Source organism: Hemiscyllium ocellatum, chromosome 26, assembly GCF_020745735.1.
Source record: "Hemiscyllium ocellatum isolate sHemOce1 chromosome 26, sHemOce1.pat.X.cur, whole genome shotgun sequence".
NCBI lineage: Eukaryota > Metazoa > Chordata > Chondrichthyes > Orectolobiformes > Hemiscylliidae > Hemiscyllium > Hemiscyllium ocellatum.
In genome coordinates, this window is record NC_083426.1 from 3,802,190 (window position 1) to 3,819,227 (window position 17,038).

The window sequence follows — 17,038 nt, forward strand, 5'->3', positions numbered from 1 at the left end:
CTGCTCACTGAAAATTCCACATTCCCATCTCCACCTATCCCCTAGCGAGAATCTTATCCACTTGTCTTAAATTTGTTCAGTGACCTCATCACCACTGCCTTCTGGGGCAGAGTTCCAAACTTCTCAACCCTAAAACATTTCTCATGTCTGCCCTAAAAGGATGACACAATTTTAAAACTGCATTCACTATATCTGGACTGACCCTCAAAAGGAAACATTCTTTCCATTTCCACCTTGTCAAGGCCATTTAGAATTTTATACACACCAATTAAGCCACTCCTTCTTCTAAACATCAGTGAAAACCAGATCAATCTGTCCTATCCTCATATACCACCATAAACATTCCAGGTATTAGTTTAAAAAAACCTCTTCTGAGGTTCTCTTCATCTGCTTCCAATGCATTTGGATCTTTCCTTAAATAAGGAGACTAAAACTGCACAGTATCCCACTTGCTCAGTCTTTTGGTTAGAGACGTTGGGAAGTCATGTTGAGGTGTACAGGACACGATTTGGATGCGAACATAAGAGGTACAGTTAGTAAGTTTGCGGATGACACCAAAATTAGAGGTGTGGTGGACAGCGAAGAAGGTTACCTCAGGTTACAACGGGATCGTGATCAGATGGATCAATGGGTTAAGTAGCAGCAGATGGAGTTTAATTTAAGTAAACATGAGGTACTGCATTTTGCGAAAGCAAATCTTAGCAGGACTTATACACTTAATGGTAAGGTCCAAGGGAGTGTTGCTGAACAGAGACCTTGGAGTGCAGGATCATAGCTCCTTGAAAGTGGAGTCACAGGTAGATAGGATAGTGAAGGCGGCGTTTGGTATACTTTCCTTTATTGGTCAGAGTAGTGATTACAGGAGTTGGGAGGTCATGTTGCGGCTGTACAGGACATTGGTTAGGCCACTGTTGGAAAACTGTACAATTCTGGTCTCCTTCCTATCGGAAGGATATTGTGAATCGAGAAGGGGTTCAGAAAAGATTTACAAGGATGTTGGCAGGGGTGGAGGATTTGAGCTATAGGGAGAGGCTGGAGCGTCCCTGGAGACAGTCCAGGTGAATTTGAGGTCGGGATAGAAGGTGTTGGTAAAGTTGATGAACTGTTCAACCTCCTCGTGGGAGCACGAGGCAGCGCCGATATAGTCATCGATGTAGCGGAGGAAAAGGTGGGGGGGTGGTGCCAGTGTAGTTGCGGAAGATGGACTGTTCCACATATCCTATGAAGAGACAGGCATAGCTGGGGCCCATGCGGGTGCCCATGGCAACTTCTTTAGTTTGGAGGAAGTGGGAGGATTGAAAAGAGAAGTTATTCAGGGTGAGGACCAGCATCTTTACCAACACCTTCCATCCCGACCTCAAATTCACCTGGACTGTCTCAGACTCCTCCCTCCCCTTCCTAGACCTTTCCATTTCTATCTCGGGCGACCGACTCAACACAGACATCTACTATAAACCGACTGACTCCCACAGCTACCTGGACTACACCTCCTCCCACCCTGCCCCCTGTAAAAACTCCATCCCATATTCCCAATTCCTTCGTCTCCGCCGCATCTGCTCCCAGGAGGACCAGTTCTAATACCGTACAGCCCAGATGGCCTGCTTCTTCAAGGACCGCAGATTCCCCCCAGACGTGATCGATGATGCCCTCCACCGCATCTCCTCCACTTCCCTCCGCCCTTGAGCCCCGCTCCTCCAACCGCCACCAAGACAGAACCCCACTGGTTCTCACCTACCACCCCACCAACCTCCGTATACAGTGTATCATCTGCCGTCATTTCCGCCACCTCCAAACGGACCCCACTATCAGGGATATATTTCCCTCCCCTCCCCTATCAGCATTCCGCAAAGACCACTCTCTCCGTGACTCCCTCGTCAGGTCCACACCCCTCACCAACCCAACCTCCATTTCCGGCACCTTCCCCTGCAACCGCAGGAAATGTAAAACTTGCGCCCACACCTCCTCCCTTACTTCTCTCCAAGGCCCCAAGGGATCCTTCCATATCCGCCACAAGGTCACCTGTACCTCCACACACATCATCTATTGCATCCGCTGCACCCGATGTGGCCTCCTCTATATTGGGGAGACGGGCCACCTACTTGCGGAACGCTTCAGAGAACACCTCTGGGACGCCCGGACCAACCAACCCAACCACCCCGTGGCTCACACTTTAACTCTCCCTCCCACTCCACCGAGGACATGCAGGTCCTTGGACTCCTCCATCGGCAGAACATAACACGACGGTTGGAGGAAGAGCGCCTCATCTTCCGCCAGGGAACCCTCCAACCACAAGGGATGAATTCAGATTTCTCCAGTTTCCTCATTTCCCCTCCCCCCACCTTGTCTCAGTCGGTTCCCTCAACTCAGCACCGCCCTCCTAACCTGCAATCTTCTTCCTGACCTCTCCGCCCCCACCCCACTCCGGCCTATCACCCTCACCTTGACCTCCTTCCACCTATCACATCTCCATCGCCCCGCCCCCAAGTCCCTCCTTCCTACCTTTTATCTTAGCCTGCCTGGCACACTCTCCTCATTCCTGATGAAGGGCTTTTGCCCGAAACGTCGAATTTCCTGTTCCTTGGGTGCTGCCTGACCTGCTGTGCTTTAACCAGCAACACATTTTCAGCTGATCTCCAGCATCTGCAGACCTCACTTTTTACTTGTATGTTTGACATGGACTGGTTGGACTGAAGGTCTGTTTCTGTGCTGTATGATTGTATGCAGTCTCACCAATGTCCACTATAACTAAAGTATAACATCTTTTATGCTGATTTCCTTCTTCTACTAATAACTGAGAAGGGTAATGGGTTACTGTCCTTTATATACTGTATATGCACATGAATGTTTTGTGACATCAAAACCTTGTATGTTTGAATCTTACAATTATTCGCCATGTAAATACATGTTTTTATCATCATCCCTGCCAAGTGGACCAATTTCATATTTTCGCACATTCTTCTCCATCAGCCAGCTTTCTGTCTACTCATTTAATCTATGTCAGTCTACAAATTCTTGTCTTTTTCACAATGTACGTTTCTACGTATCTTGATCGCATCTGCATATTTAGCTACCACACCTTTGCTTTCCTCATTTAAATCAATGTTGAACAGAGACCCCTGATAAGATTCCTTTCTTTCAAACAACCTATGAACAATTAGACAAAGATCCACATATGCAAACAAGGGCTCTCCGATTTACAAATGTTCAACTTATGAATGTGATGCTGTACACGGGCGCAATTTTAAAGATTCGACATTACAAATGTTTTATGGACGTATAAATTATTACTTTATATTATCCTGCATTGTATTGTGATTAAGTACAATTTAACATGTGAATGGACTCCAGAATGGAACCACAATAGAGCTTGGAGGCTGTATTCTGTTTTTGTCTACCAATTTATGTATGTTAATGTTACAGCATACACCATGAGCTTTCATTTCTGAAATAACATTTAACATGGCACTTTATTAAATGTACTCTAGCATCGAACTAATGTTTTCACTGCTCATAATACTCTTTTCCCTTTAAGGTAACCGTGCTGACTACTGATTACCTTGAACTTTACTATATATCCAGCAATAATTTCACGAACAATCGATCCCCTGTGACAGGTGTCCAGCTAACTTCTCTTTAGTTTCTACCTTCCTCTCTTCTTGAATTTGCTGTTGTCCAGTCACTTGGAATTTTTACTAAATCAAGTGAATTTGGGAAAATTATCAGTAAATCTACTATTTCATCAGTAAACAATCTTGTGACACAAGGATGAAGCCCAACTGGACCTGAAGATATACCAGTCCACTGCTCAGTTTACCCAGTATCATTTACTCCACGCTAGCCCACTGCTCAGTTTACCCGGTATCATTTACTCCACGCTAGCCCACTGCTCAGTTTACCCGGTATCATTTACTCCACGCTAGCCCACTGCTCCAGTTTACCCGGTATCATTTCCATCCAGGATATCTGGCCTGTCCAAACTCTTAAAGCTAGAGAATGAAGATGACCAGATAGCAATCTATGCTCCATTTTAGATCATTCAAACTAAGACAGACATTACAACCGTATAGCTCAATGTCCCCATCTGTCAATATTCAAACTCAATTCAAACAAATAGCAGTGGCATTCTCTAAACTATGTTCGTTGTAAGATGTGGGCTGTAGATTTTTTTGTCATTCTGCCTCAAAGTTGGCTATTGCTGGAGAGACTCAAGGTTTCATAAATGAAACAAATAACTTACCCTTCTGGTGCTGCTGTGCACTTGCTGGATTGCTTTTCCTGTTGTGATTTGTTAAATAAATGGACATGTTGGCCTCTGTCATCAGACTGTCTATGGCTATACCTTCATGCTGAGCATGTACTGTGAAGCTGTCCTTTGGAAGCTGACCCATAATATTGGTCAGAGAATGTTCCAGGGGATCTTCCTCTCCAAGGAATGTGTATGGGCAGTACTCTCGGTTCCTTGAGTATATGTTTGCATTGTCGTAACAGTCTGAGCAGATCACTACTGGCCCAGAAGTACCACCTGAAAACACAGATTTAGAGGTTAAAGGTAAATAATTTAAGCGCCGATTCTCTGGTTGGCAGTTTTTCTTGGATTCTTAGTAAATATGAAATATCTACAATTTAATCTTAATAACCACCTAGAACTACATTTAGAGTTGCTGCAGTGGCAAAAGCAACTGTTATTTTGTACACAAGGTCTCTTGACTTTAAGTCCTTGATTAATACTTGAACCAGTACGTTTAAAATAAATTAGCCAAACCGATAGTGAAGTAAAACATTATGCAAGTCTTTGAAACAGACTCATTTTCCTGGGCTGCTGATTTAGGTTTTATTGTGCTGCAGTTTACACAGTCCAAATGTATATTACCTGGTTCCCCCAAACGTGAACAGCAGCTGTAATACACACCTGGGTTGGTCTGCTGTGCCAGTCCTTCACGAGGCTCACTCGGGTGGAAGCTGCTTCGCCCTGCATAGAAACATCCCATTCTCCCATGCAGGTTTGTACCAAGGGGAGTGGTCAGCAAATCAGCATCCGTCTCACTCCCAGTATCCACATAGCAAATACCTATTTGGAAAAAACAACAAGTTTGAAAGGCTATGTTAGTACATCATAAAGAATACTGGAACAATAGAAATCCATTCACCTGGGGAAGTTCCCAAGTGGGAAGGAAGATATCACTGAATATGTTGAACCAGCCTGCTTCAAAATCCCACACTGGTAATTTATTCCACAACTTTATTAAGCTCTGGGTGAAGAAGGTACCCTTGTATGTCTAACTCCATTTTTACCTTTCTTCCTGTTTGAATCCATCAACTATAACCAGAACGCTGTGGCACTGAAGTCAAATCACCATCCCAACAAGCTAGGGCACAAATCAGAACAGCCAACTTTACTCACCATCAGTTCCTTTATGTATGTAGCCATGGGCAGTGGAGGCCATCAGCTGTTGGTGGCTTCCAGCCTCAGAGTTGCTGTAGCCTTCCTGAGGCTCAGACAGCGTTCCTTGGGATGACAGATAACTTGGAATGTCAGCGGGCAAATTCATTTCATCTAGGAGGAACAGAGTAAGCTTGTTAAAACATTACACTGAGCAATAATATTTATACTTTAGGTCCATCTATTAAACTTGCATTTGAAGAAATCCTTTCTTTATACTAGGATAGTTAATTCATTAACATTGAAATAAGACCAATGTTATTTTCTAAGTCACCAATTTACACAAAAGTGTAAGTGTCAGCAGAGTCTTAATAAAGAGACTGAACTAATTTGGTATGTCATTTTTAAACAAGAGGCATTCCTTTCCCGCCGCACCAACCAGTACCCTTCCACTGACACCCTCCTTCGACTGACTGAACTGGTCCTCACCCTGAATAACTTCTCTTTCCAATCCTCCCACTTCCTCCAAACTAAAGGAGTTGCCATGGGCACCCGCATGGGCCCCAGCTATGCCTGTCTCTTCGTAGGATATGTGGAACAGTCCATCTTCCGCAACTACACTGGCACCACCCCCCCACCTTTTCCTCCGCTACATCGATGACTATGTCGGCGCTGCCTCGTGCTCCCACGAGGAGGTTGAACAGTTCATCAACTTTACCAACACCTTCCATCCCGACCTCAAATTCACCTGGACTGTCTCAGACTCCTCCCTTCCCTTCCTAGACCTTTCCATTTCTATCTCGGGCGACCGACTCAACACAGACATCTACTATAAACCGACTGACTCCCACAGCTACCTGGACTACACCTCCTCCCACCCTGTCCCCTGTAAAAACGCCATCCCATATTCTCAATTCCTTCGTCTCCGCCGCATCAGCTCCCAGGAGGACCAGTTCCAATACCGTACAGCCCAGATGGCCTCCTTCTTCAAGGTCCGCAGATTCCCCCCAGACGTGATCGACGATGCCCTCCACCGCATCTCCTCCACTTCCCGCTCCTCCGCCCTTGAGCCCCGCCCCTCCAACCGCCACCAAGACAGAACCCCACTGGTTCTCACCTACCACCCCACCAACCTCCGTATACAGTGTATCATCCGCCGTCATTTCCGCCAACTCCAAACGGACCCGACCACCAGGGATATATTTCCCTCCCCTCCCCTATCAGCGTTCCGCAAAGACCACTCTCTCCGTGACTCCCTCGTCAGGTCCACACCGCCCCACCAACCCAACCTCCACTCCCGGCACCTTCCCCTGCAACCGCAGGAAATGCAAAACTTGCGCCCACACCTCCTCCCTTACGTCTCTCCAAGGCCCCAAGGGATCCTTCCATATCTGCCACAAATTCACCTGCACCTCCACACACATCATCTATTGCACCCGCTGCACCCGATGTGGCCTCCTGCATATTGGGGAGACGGGCCACCTACTTGCAGAACGCTTCAGGGAACACCTCTGGGACTCCCGGACCAACCAACCCAACCACCCCGTGGCTCAACACTTTAACTCTCCCTCCCACTCCACCGAAGACATGCAGGTCCTTGGACTCCTCCATCGGCAGAACATAACAACATGACGGTTGGAGGAAGAGCGCCTCATCTTCCGCCAGGGAACCCTCCAACCACAAGGGATGAACTCAGATTTCTCCAGTTTCCTCATTTCCCCTCCCCCCACCTTGTCTCAGTCGATTCCCTTGAACTCAGCACCGCCCTCCTAACCTGCAATCCTCTTCCTGACCTCTCCGCCCCCACCCCACTCCGGCCTATCACCCTCACCTTGACCTCCTTCCACCTATCACATCTCCATCGCCCCTCCCCCAAGTCCCTCCTCCCTACCTTTTATCTTAGCCTGCCTGGCACCCTGTCCTCATTCCTGATGAAGGGCTCTGGCCCGAAACGTCAAATTTCCTGTTCCTTGGATGCTACCTAACCTGCTGTGCTTTAAGCAGCAACACATTTTCAGCTCTGATCTCCAGCATCTGCAGACCTCACTTTTTACCCGCATTCCTTACAAAGTCAGCAAAGAGTACACTAACTGCTGTGCACATCACATAGCCAGAGATAGTGGTCCAGTTACAAGCTAAGCCTTTAAATCACTACTGGCAAGTTTGTCATCTATCAAATACAAACACCATCCTTCGACAAAAATACTCGATAATCCTCCATAGTGGAGGGGACCCTTGCTGATTGTTAATTGAACATGACCATTCAATTCAGTCATGCAAATTACATTAGCACCATACCTGCTTCACTAGATAAAGCAGGCAAGGGATGGGTTGGAGATGCCATTTAAAGGATGAGAACCAAAATTACATTTGTTATTGCTTTTTGTAGCCCTCGACACAGTTTCTGTAGTAATTCATTCCAAGAAATTATCATGTGGCCAGACTCTAACTTGAGTTAAGACCACCTGGAATCTATTAACACATAAAATATTGCCATCTGAGGAAAATTATATTCTACACTGTCTACGCACATAATAAAACCATGTCTATTTTTTTTGTCATTGTGCACAAAAAGCAAGTGCAGACTTGAGTTCCAATTGGATAAGGCCAGGCACTACAGGATAAAGAAAAACTACACAGTGGGGTTTCTGTATCCGGTGAGAAGAATAGTAGGTTAGCATCTTGGTGGAGATGCTTTGTTTCACTGAACCATACAGACTGTTCACGTTCCAGTCTGAATACAGAGGGCATTAGTCCATACAGACTTCACCGCAATGATTTAAGTCAGCATTTACATTAGAGTACACATATAAATATGCTGCAGCACTACCACTATCAGGAGGCTGTAGTTACATTGTGAATATTTACATAGGTAACTTCAATTATAAATGCAGATGTAAGAACTTACAATAGAAATAAAAATGTCATGGTGTAGTACTTTATGGAAACATGAAAACAGTTTTAAACTTGTGTACCTGTATTTGTAATACTGTAATCTTCACTCTTTCGTCTCATGTGGTAGATAACAATCACCCAGACCAGAGACGTGCCCACCACACAAACCACCACGACTATGATTACAATTCCAATTGTTGTCCAGCCGTCATCTCCAAAGACAGAGGTTTTCTGCATGGAGTCACAGTTGGAAGTTGGAATCACATTCAGAAAAATGTGCCCTCGCTCTGTTCCAAGCGTGTTTGACATGACACAGGTATATTTCCCAATGTCCTCTGGGCCAGCATCCACAATGATCAGAAGCTGGTTGGCAGCAGCAAAAAAGTGTCTCTCTGTTACTGTTAAAGGGCCATTGTCCTTGGTCCAATTCAGGCGTGGAGTGGGACTACCACTAGCTATACACTGTAAAACTGCAGTCTCTCCTCTCGCAACAGTCCGATTTTCTAATGGCCGCACAAATGAGGGAGTTTCTGAGGGTAGAGGAAGAGAACAGAGGAATCAGATTAGTCCAGCCTGGTAACAGGGTTAACAACTTTGCGAACACCTCAGGTTCACATAATTCACAATGTTTATTGCCAACCAGAATCATGGCATAGAAAGTTATACAGAGCAACCTCGATTATCCAAATAATAGATTATCCGAAGGAGATCTCGAGGTCCCGATAGAAACCTTACATCAAAGACGTGTTTCCAACACTGATCGCGTATTTTGTATACTCTGATTAAAAGTGAACTCCGCTTTCTGAAATGCAACAGAGGACTGATGGGAGCCCAGGCACTGCCTCCAAATGACTGACCTCCTGCCTTCTCTCTCTCCCCCCACCACACATTTCCTGGAGTTCAACATAGGCATGTACCCTAAACCCCCCTTCCCTAGATAATCTCTCTAACATTGTTCTGTACAGGGCAAAGGTGGAACCTGTCAAAAAGTTGTGTGTAGGGCTGTGTGTGTGTGTGTGTGTGTGTGTGTGTGTGTGTGTGTGTGTGTGTGTGAGAGAGAGAGAGAAAGAGTGTGTGGAGTCTTGTTCTTGGTGGCCAGTCTGGCTGGCTGCCGGGAGGGTGCATGGGGGTCAGGCGGGGCAATGTTGGATGGCAGGTGGGGTGCAGTGTTTGGGGGGGGGGGGGGGGGGGGCGAGTGCTCACTAACAGTGTGCTGCTGCCTCGTCTCCCGAACAGGCAGTGGACTTAACAGAAAACTCCCAGTCCCAGAGGAAAGGCATTTAATCGATGAACTGAATAATCAATTATCCTAACAAAATAGTGCCCGCCCATCTCGTTTGGATAATCGAGATTCCTCTGTATATCCAAATTTGCTGATGACACAAAGCTATTTTATGAAATAAGAATACATCCCCTGTCATTTCAGTGAGTCAAATATAGTAAATATTGGTCAAGGCTACAATAATCTAGCAAGCAGCCAAAATTCAATCTAAGTGTGTGCATGTGCTTGTACTTGGAATCACTTTGCTCCTTTATCAATTTAGACATTAACTTTTTCAAGCAACTGTAGCCTTTAAGTTAACAACATTTTTCATGAAAGCCAACCTCTCACCTAGGACAGTCAGTGTGGCATTTGCGGAAATGCCTCCTGCTGTGTTTTGGGCCATACAGCTGTACATGCCCATGTCCTCCATCTTAACATTTGCAATGAAGAACACATCATCCTCTGGCATGACATGCATACGCCGTTCCCGTGCTGCTGGAAAGTCTGTGCCGCCATCTTTCTGCCAAGCAATCTGTGGCATCGGGTGACCTCCTGCAGCACACTCCAGCCGTGCCATTGCACCCGTCCGGATTGTTAAATCCATGGGGGTTTTCATAAATGAGGGGAGTTCTAATAGGAACAAAACAAGCAGCAAACAATTATGTCAGCAACAGGAAACTGTCATTAGTTTACCACAATATAGAAAATATCAAGACACCATGCAGGACCACATTCAAACATTATTTGGCATTGAGGAACTAACTCAGATGACCAAAAGCATACTCAAAGACATGGGTTTTAATAGGCTTTAAAAGAAGAACGATGGTTAAAGGTGTACTCTAGTTTGGATGGAGAATTCCAGAGCTTTCCAGGTGGTTGGAGGCAAATATCTGTTTACTTTTCAATTTAAAGCTTACTGGGACAACAATCTTACCTATAACTTCTCTACTTGTTTACTCTCCAGTGGCATTGGGAATAGGAATCAAGAACAAACACGGGAGCCCAAGTGAAACCGAGAGTCGATATACCTGGATTCCAACAATTCAATAAAATGCATTCTTTTTAAAAATAATGAAAACCTGCTTAATTGGTTGAATATTATCCAAGTTGAAGAAAACTGTTGATCAGTTTTGGGTCTGAGAGATCAGGTATCACATTATGCATTCCTCCAAACCATAAATGCATATCTATTTTTACTAAAAATTAATCCAAAAAGTAAAAGGGAACAGACTTTATACTATACAGTTACAGGTACACAATAGCCCCAATGACCATATAATTTTATGTTAATTCATTGGGCAGTTTAGCATTTTGTTTTTGACCTATTACAAGCATACATTTTGTGAATGTACTAATGGATACATCACTAGTAGAGCCATGGTCTTTAATTCACTCAGCAGCTCATTAATACCTATACACTGGTGTTTCAACAAAGATGGAATAGGAAGGCTGGGTGGTAAATCTACTCACTCTTTTCTGGAAGGAAGAGTAACATGAAAGCAAGGGGCAGTTTTAAAGGTAAACAAAATGAAACTGAGAAAGCTTTCATCCATTCTGTTTTCATGTCTTTAGGATTAACATAAAGAACCAGTTTAAATGTGGAGAGATGAGAATGAAACTGGGGAATTGGTGAAAATGAAAATATGCCTTAAAATGTGGAGAAAGTGTAAATATAAAATTGGGTATAACTGAGTTTTTCCAAACTGTTTAAAACATAATAAATTGATAGTACAGGTACAAATTATTTAATAAGACTTACAGACCTGATTTCCAGCAGGAAGTTGAGCCTCAGTTAGATTCAGTGGTTGAATGAATAAAATTTGCATTATTGCTTTTGGATATGTCTATTCACATATAAGGTTATGGAGCAAAATGCGAATAGTTGAACAGGACATAAAAACTACATACCCCTCCACCCCCAGCCTGCAAACAAATCAACATACCATTCACCGTTAGCTTTGCCTTGTTCGAGTAATTGGAGCCAAAGTAATTTGTGATGACACACTGATACCACCCCTCGTCTGTGAAATTGACATTGCGCAGTTGCAGTATGGTGGTGTATTCGACGAATTCACCATCCTGTTCTTGCAAGCTAGAATAGTTTTGGATTTCAGCTTCATATAATAATTCACTGTCCTTTCTCCAGGCAGCAGCCATGGGCGAGTCACTGCTGCTGCAAGCTGTGCAACTAAAGCTGACATTCATCCCTCTCAAAGCCACAGTGGTTTCAGGATGGACAGTGATCACTGGCCGAGGGAAAGCATCTGCAGAGTGAAAAAAAGCAACACCCAAATTTTAGGCAACAGCACAAAAACAAAAGTGAGGTTGCACCTGTTTATGTTTTACACAACTTGACTCTTCGGAAAAAGTGAGGACTGCAGATGGTGAGGTCAGAGATGACAGAGTGATGCTGGAAATGTACAGCCAGCCAGGCTGCATCAAAGATGCAGGAGAATCGACATTTCGGGCATAAGCTCTTCATCCGTACGCCCAAAATGTCGATTCTCCCGCTCCTCGGATGCTGCCTGACCTGCTGTATTTTTCCAGCACCACACTCTTGACACTTGACTCTTTACTGTCAACCAAAGTCTGTCTGCAGATAGTAATATGAAGTTACTTTCAAACATTCCAATTAGACAAAAACAGGCAGATAAACAGAACAAGTGGGTATTCAGCACCAAAAGATTTGCAATATCTGATCATATGAATTCAGCAAATTCAAACCACAGAATGTATAAGTAAATTCATCTCACATGTCATCTTTGTCCAACTCCCTTAATTTGGGGCACATTGTTAAAACTGCTGCCTCAACTTCGGGGACCCAGGTTTGATGCCAGCCTTGGGTGACTGTCTGCGTGGAGTCTGCACATTCTCCCCACGTCTGCGTGAGTTTCCTCTGTGTGATAGTGTCCAAAAGTGTGAAAACTAGATAGATTATCCATGGTAAATGCAGGGGATTCCTGGGTGGGATGCTTTGCGGAGGCTCAGTGCAGACTTGATGGGCAGAATGGCCTCTATCTGCACCATAGAAACTTTATGATTCTATGATTTAATAAATCCTCTTCCCTATTTGCTGCTCTACATTTTCATGATCTTGGGATAATTGTGACCTAGTTATATCTCTATCAGCCTTAAATTGCTTTGGTCTAAAGACGTTATGTCTTCAAAGTAATTTTATTTGTCAAACCTTCTCAACAAGCAAAACACTTCCTTTCAGAAAACCGTATTCGGTCCATCAGGAATTAGTTGACCCCAGGCAAATCAAGAACAGTCACAAGTCTTTCGGTAAAGCAGAGTTCGAAACCATGGATAATTAGGCAAAAGTGAGGACCCCAGATGCTGGAAACCAGAATGGTGCTGGAAAAGCACAGCAGGTCAGGCAGCATCCGAGGAGCAGGAAAATCGACATTTCAGGCAAAAGCCCTTCATCAGGAATGAAGGCAGGGAGCCTCCAGGGTGGAGAGATAAATGGGGGGTTGGAGCTGGGGAGAAGGTAGCAAAGAGTACAATAGGTGGATGGGGGAGGGGATGAAGGTGATAGGTCAGAGAGGAGGGTGGAGTGGATAGGTGGGAAGGACCATGGGTAATTAGGCCAGGGTGTGCAAAATGTGGCTCAGTCACATTCTACCCTTTTATGTTTTCAACCCTAAAAAACATCTTTATTAACTTGTCATTAGTGCAGTCATATTGGCCCCAATAGTTGAAAGGTTGCACTTACAAGTTCACACAGACAAATTCTCTTGTGCCCATTTATTAAAGAAGCTAAGAAAAAAGTTGACAGGAACTGTGTAAATCTCAGTACTTGATACATAATCTAGATGGCTATTAGCTAAATAATTACGAATAAGTTGGAGCACAGATATCAGTTTGACCTGTTGACCAATTACATCCTATGCATGCAAATACGAAGCATATTTCCCGAGTTCATTCGGCATGCAAAAATTGTTTTGCTTTATTTTCCGTCAGGCACATCAACATTACCCAAGTTTCATCAGTTGGATATGACTGGATAATGAATAACTCAAGCCATTAAAAAATCAGGTGGGTGAGCTACAACTAGTACTTGAACCGCTGTGAATGGTTGGACCCTGATGCCAGGTGAAAGGTCCCAACAAGGGAAAGCTCAGTCCAAATGGAGTTGGGGTCTTCAGAAGGAATGACTTGAGCACCGTCAAATGAAAAGTGCGAAGTGTACATTGAAACAAGACACGCAGCAGTATAATTTTCAACACATTCATCTGGGCTGCTGTGTGAACAGCTTACTTGTAAAACAAAATGCTGAGACATAAAACATGTTCTAAGTGGCATCTAAGCAAAATCAATATAAATGCAAAATAGTTAATAAGATATACAAAACATGCCAAGTAGAGGAGACCAGAAACAGGGGTGGGACGAGACCATTTAGCTCATATCTGCACTATTCAAATGGATCATGAGGGATCTGTACCCTAATGTTTGGGTTCATACCCCACATTATGCACAAAACTAATCTCACTTTTGCCATTTTGCAGTGAACTCCTGCATCAGCTTTTTTGGTGAAGAGGATTACAAATTTTCACTTACCCTTACACTAAAAAGTACTTAGAACATAAACCTTGAACAACTTAGCTCTACTTTCAAGATCATGCCACTTTTATTCTGGACTTTCCAATTCCCACAAAAGAAATTAGGTCGTACTTATTCCTTTAACGATCTCAAAACCTCAATTAGAAGACCCTTAATTTTCTAAACTAAAAAGGAATGGAAGACTAATCTGTGCAACCAGTCTTCATGCCTTAATGTACAATATCATCTGCAGTTAACTGTAGGAACACAGAAGTTTGCAGAAGAGATTCTGCTGAGAACATATGAAATTTCCAATACTGACTGTAATATGATCCTGATACATAGATAACAGTGCCAAGTCAGGGAATAAATATATACATTGATTAGATTTAACTTACAAAAGCATAGATTGGTACAGTTCAGAATGAGGGCATTCAACCAGTGTTTGCACCAGCTCTTCAAAGAGCATTATGACTTTGAACCACCCATTTACCTTTTCCCCATATACATTATATCTATTTAAATAATCCTTCAAAGGCCTCGAATGCCTCAATTTTACCTGCCTCCACCACACTTTCACCCACTGCATTCCATGTCTGAACAAATTTTTTGTAAAGTACTTTTTCCCCTCTCATATTACATTTGCTACGTTTGTAAATGCATTAAATCTGCACCATCGCATTCTTGATCCTTTTACGAGTGAGAACAGTTTTGTCCCATCTATAGATTTCCCATAATTTTGAAAACTTTATTTTCTCTCTTCTTAGCTTTCTTCTCTTCAAGTAGAATAGTCCCAATCTATCCTCATAATTGAACTTGCTCATCCTTGGAGCAATTTTTTCTAAATTTCTTCTGCACTCTCTTCAATGTGTTCATATTCTTTCTACAGCGCAATGACCAGAATTGTACAAAATACTCGAGGGAATGTCTAACAAGTTCAGCATAACCTCTTTGCTTTTGTACTCCAGGCATTTTATTTAGAGTTCAGGATTGTGCACTTCATTCAACTACTATCTACCAGTCCTGCCACCAGTGATCATTGCACAGGTTTGCCTGCTCCAGCACCCTCAAGTGACGTTATTCTTATTTTCAACTGTCTGTCTATGTTCATCCTATTAAAATGCATAACCTTAGACTTCTCTGCATTGAATTTTAACTGTCATCTTTCAGTCCACTCCAACAACTTGCTTATGTCCTCTTGGAATTATTCACCGCCCTCTTCAGTTTATGCTGCCTCCAAATTTTGCATCATCCTCAAGATCTGAAGTTGTCCCCTGCATACCAAGTTCTAGATCATTCAAATATACCAGGGAAAAGATTCCAGCACTAACCCCAGAGACATTCAGTACAAAGGGTGGCACAGTAGTTAGCACTGCTGCCTCACAGTGCCAGGGACCCGGGTTTGATTCCCACCTTGGGCGACTGTGTGGGGAATTTGCACATTCTCCTAGTGCTTGCGTTGGCTTCCTCCGGTGCTCCTCCCACAATCCAAAGATGTGCTGGTCAGGTGAAATGGCCATGCTTAATTGCCCATAGTGTTAGGTAGTCAGGTGTAAATGTAGGAGAATGGGGCTAGGTGGATGACTCTTCAGAGAGTTGGTGTGGATTGTTGGGTCGAAGGGCCTGTTTCCACACTAGGGAATCTAATCTAAAAAAACCTTTGGTCAGCCTGAAAACTATCCATTGACCAATTGCCTGTTTCTATTACACAGTCAATTTTGTACCCATGTTGCTTCTACTCCTTTTATTCTAGGAGCTGTAGTTTTAATGTAATTTTAAGAATAAATGAGATAATGTCAATATGTTTCCCATACATAGTTAATTCAAACAAACAGCTGACGTCTAATGTCTTTTATTTTCAATCCAATGTCTGTAACAAGTTACATCATAAGCACCAGCAGTTATTCAGCTCAATTTGCACCTTCCAATTATTGACACATTCATTTAACTTTGCAGATTCAGCAAAGAGTAAGAGAAAACTAGATCACAAAACAAGCTGAGGCAGACAGGCACTTGCTAGGACTTTTGAGCTATAAATTAAGCCATAATAAACATGAATTATACAAACCACAAATGTAGTCTTCTGCATCAACATTAAAGATGCTTTTCCCTGCCAGCCACACAGGGTGAGCACAGTTGGCAGTGACCATGTGCTGAAACTGTTTTTCCACCAGAAATGGAGGCAGCCACTTCAGCTGACAGTCACACAGAAGACTGGATGTGTTCAGGCCCCTGCAGAGAGCAAATACAAATATACATCCTTCAGAAATGTGTAACAGTGAAGAGTTGAATGCGAGGCAGTGAATTATAGGAGCTTTTGAGAAAATAACTAACTCATCACAAGGTGAAGACAAAGTGGTTTTGTGACAGAGGAATAATTGCTGTCAGGGCTTGGACCACATTTAATTTAGACATTACTCTTCAATAAAGAGGGGACTGAACCCAAGATAAGTGGCACAACAAGTGATGTTATGCATATGTATGACAGTAACTGGCAATTTAGTAGTAGATAAGTGATAAGCACACTGCACAGCATTAGCAATGCTCTAACAGGAGCATTTTGTTTATGGATTGAAAACAAAAGGACCCTCCCAGCAATATCGCTGACAGCAGACTGCAATCCTCTTTTTAGATTAGTCTTCATATTGGCACAGGGTAAACTGCAAAAAGAACACTGTTTATAACCAAGTCCTCAATGCATCAAGGCGGTGTTAGTCAATTTGAATAATACATGTTTGAGTTATCATGTGTCCAACACTTGTACTAATAACAACTAACAACAGACTTGTGTAACAAAACACAAGCTGCTTCCCATTAATTTATTTTGTTGCATACAAGATACCTACAGATATCAAATCAAGGCATGAAAACAGAGTGAAGATACAGAAACGGATTCTCACTGAAAGCAGCGAAATCGGCTCAAGCGGTGGAACTCACCAGCAAGTCACTCAGGT

The 17,038-nt window shown here is 43.4% G+C and overlaps 1 protein-coding gene across 1 annotated transcript in view; it reads right to left on the reverse strand.

Annotated features, from left to right (window-relative positions):
• lrig2 (leucine-rich repeats and immunoglobulin-like domains 2) overlaps positions 1-17,038 on the reverse strand; it is a 96,524-nt gene that overhangs the window by 6,464 nt on the left and 73,022 nt on the right. Inside the window, exons 12-18 of the mRNA XM_060845280.1 lie at positions 16,153-16,316; positions 11,483-11,803; positions 9,888-10,169; positions 8,356-8,805; positions 5,402-5,554; positions 4,910-5,068; positions 4,238-4,522 (exon numbers count right to left, since the gene is read on the reverse strand). Coding sequence (XP_060701263.1) covers positions 4,238-4,522; positions 4,910-5,068; positions 5,402-5,554; positions 8,356-8,805; positions 9,888-10,169; positions 11,483-11,803; positions 16,153-16,316 — 1,814 coding nt within the window. The remainder of the gene's footprint in view (positions 1-4,237; positions 4,523-4,909; positions 5,069-5,401; positions 5,555-8,355; positions 8,806-9,887; positions 10,170-11,482; positions 11,804-16,152; positions 16,317-17,038) is intronic.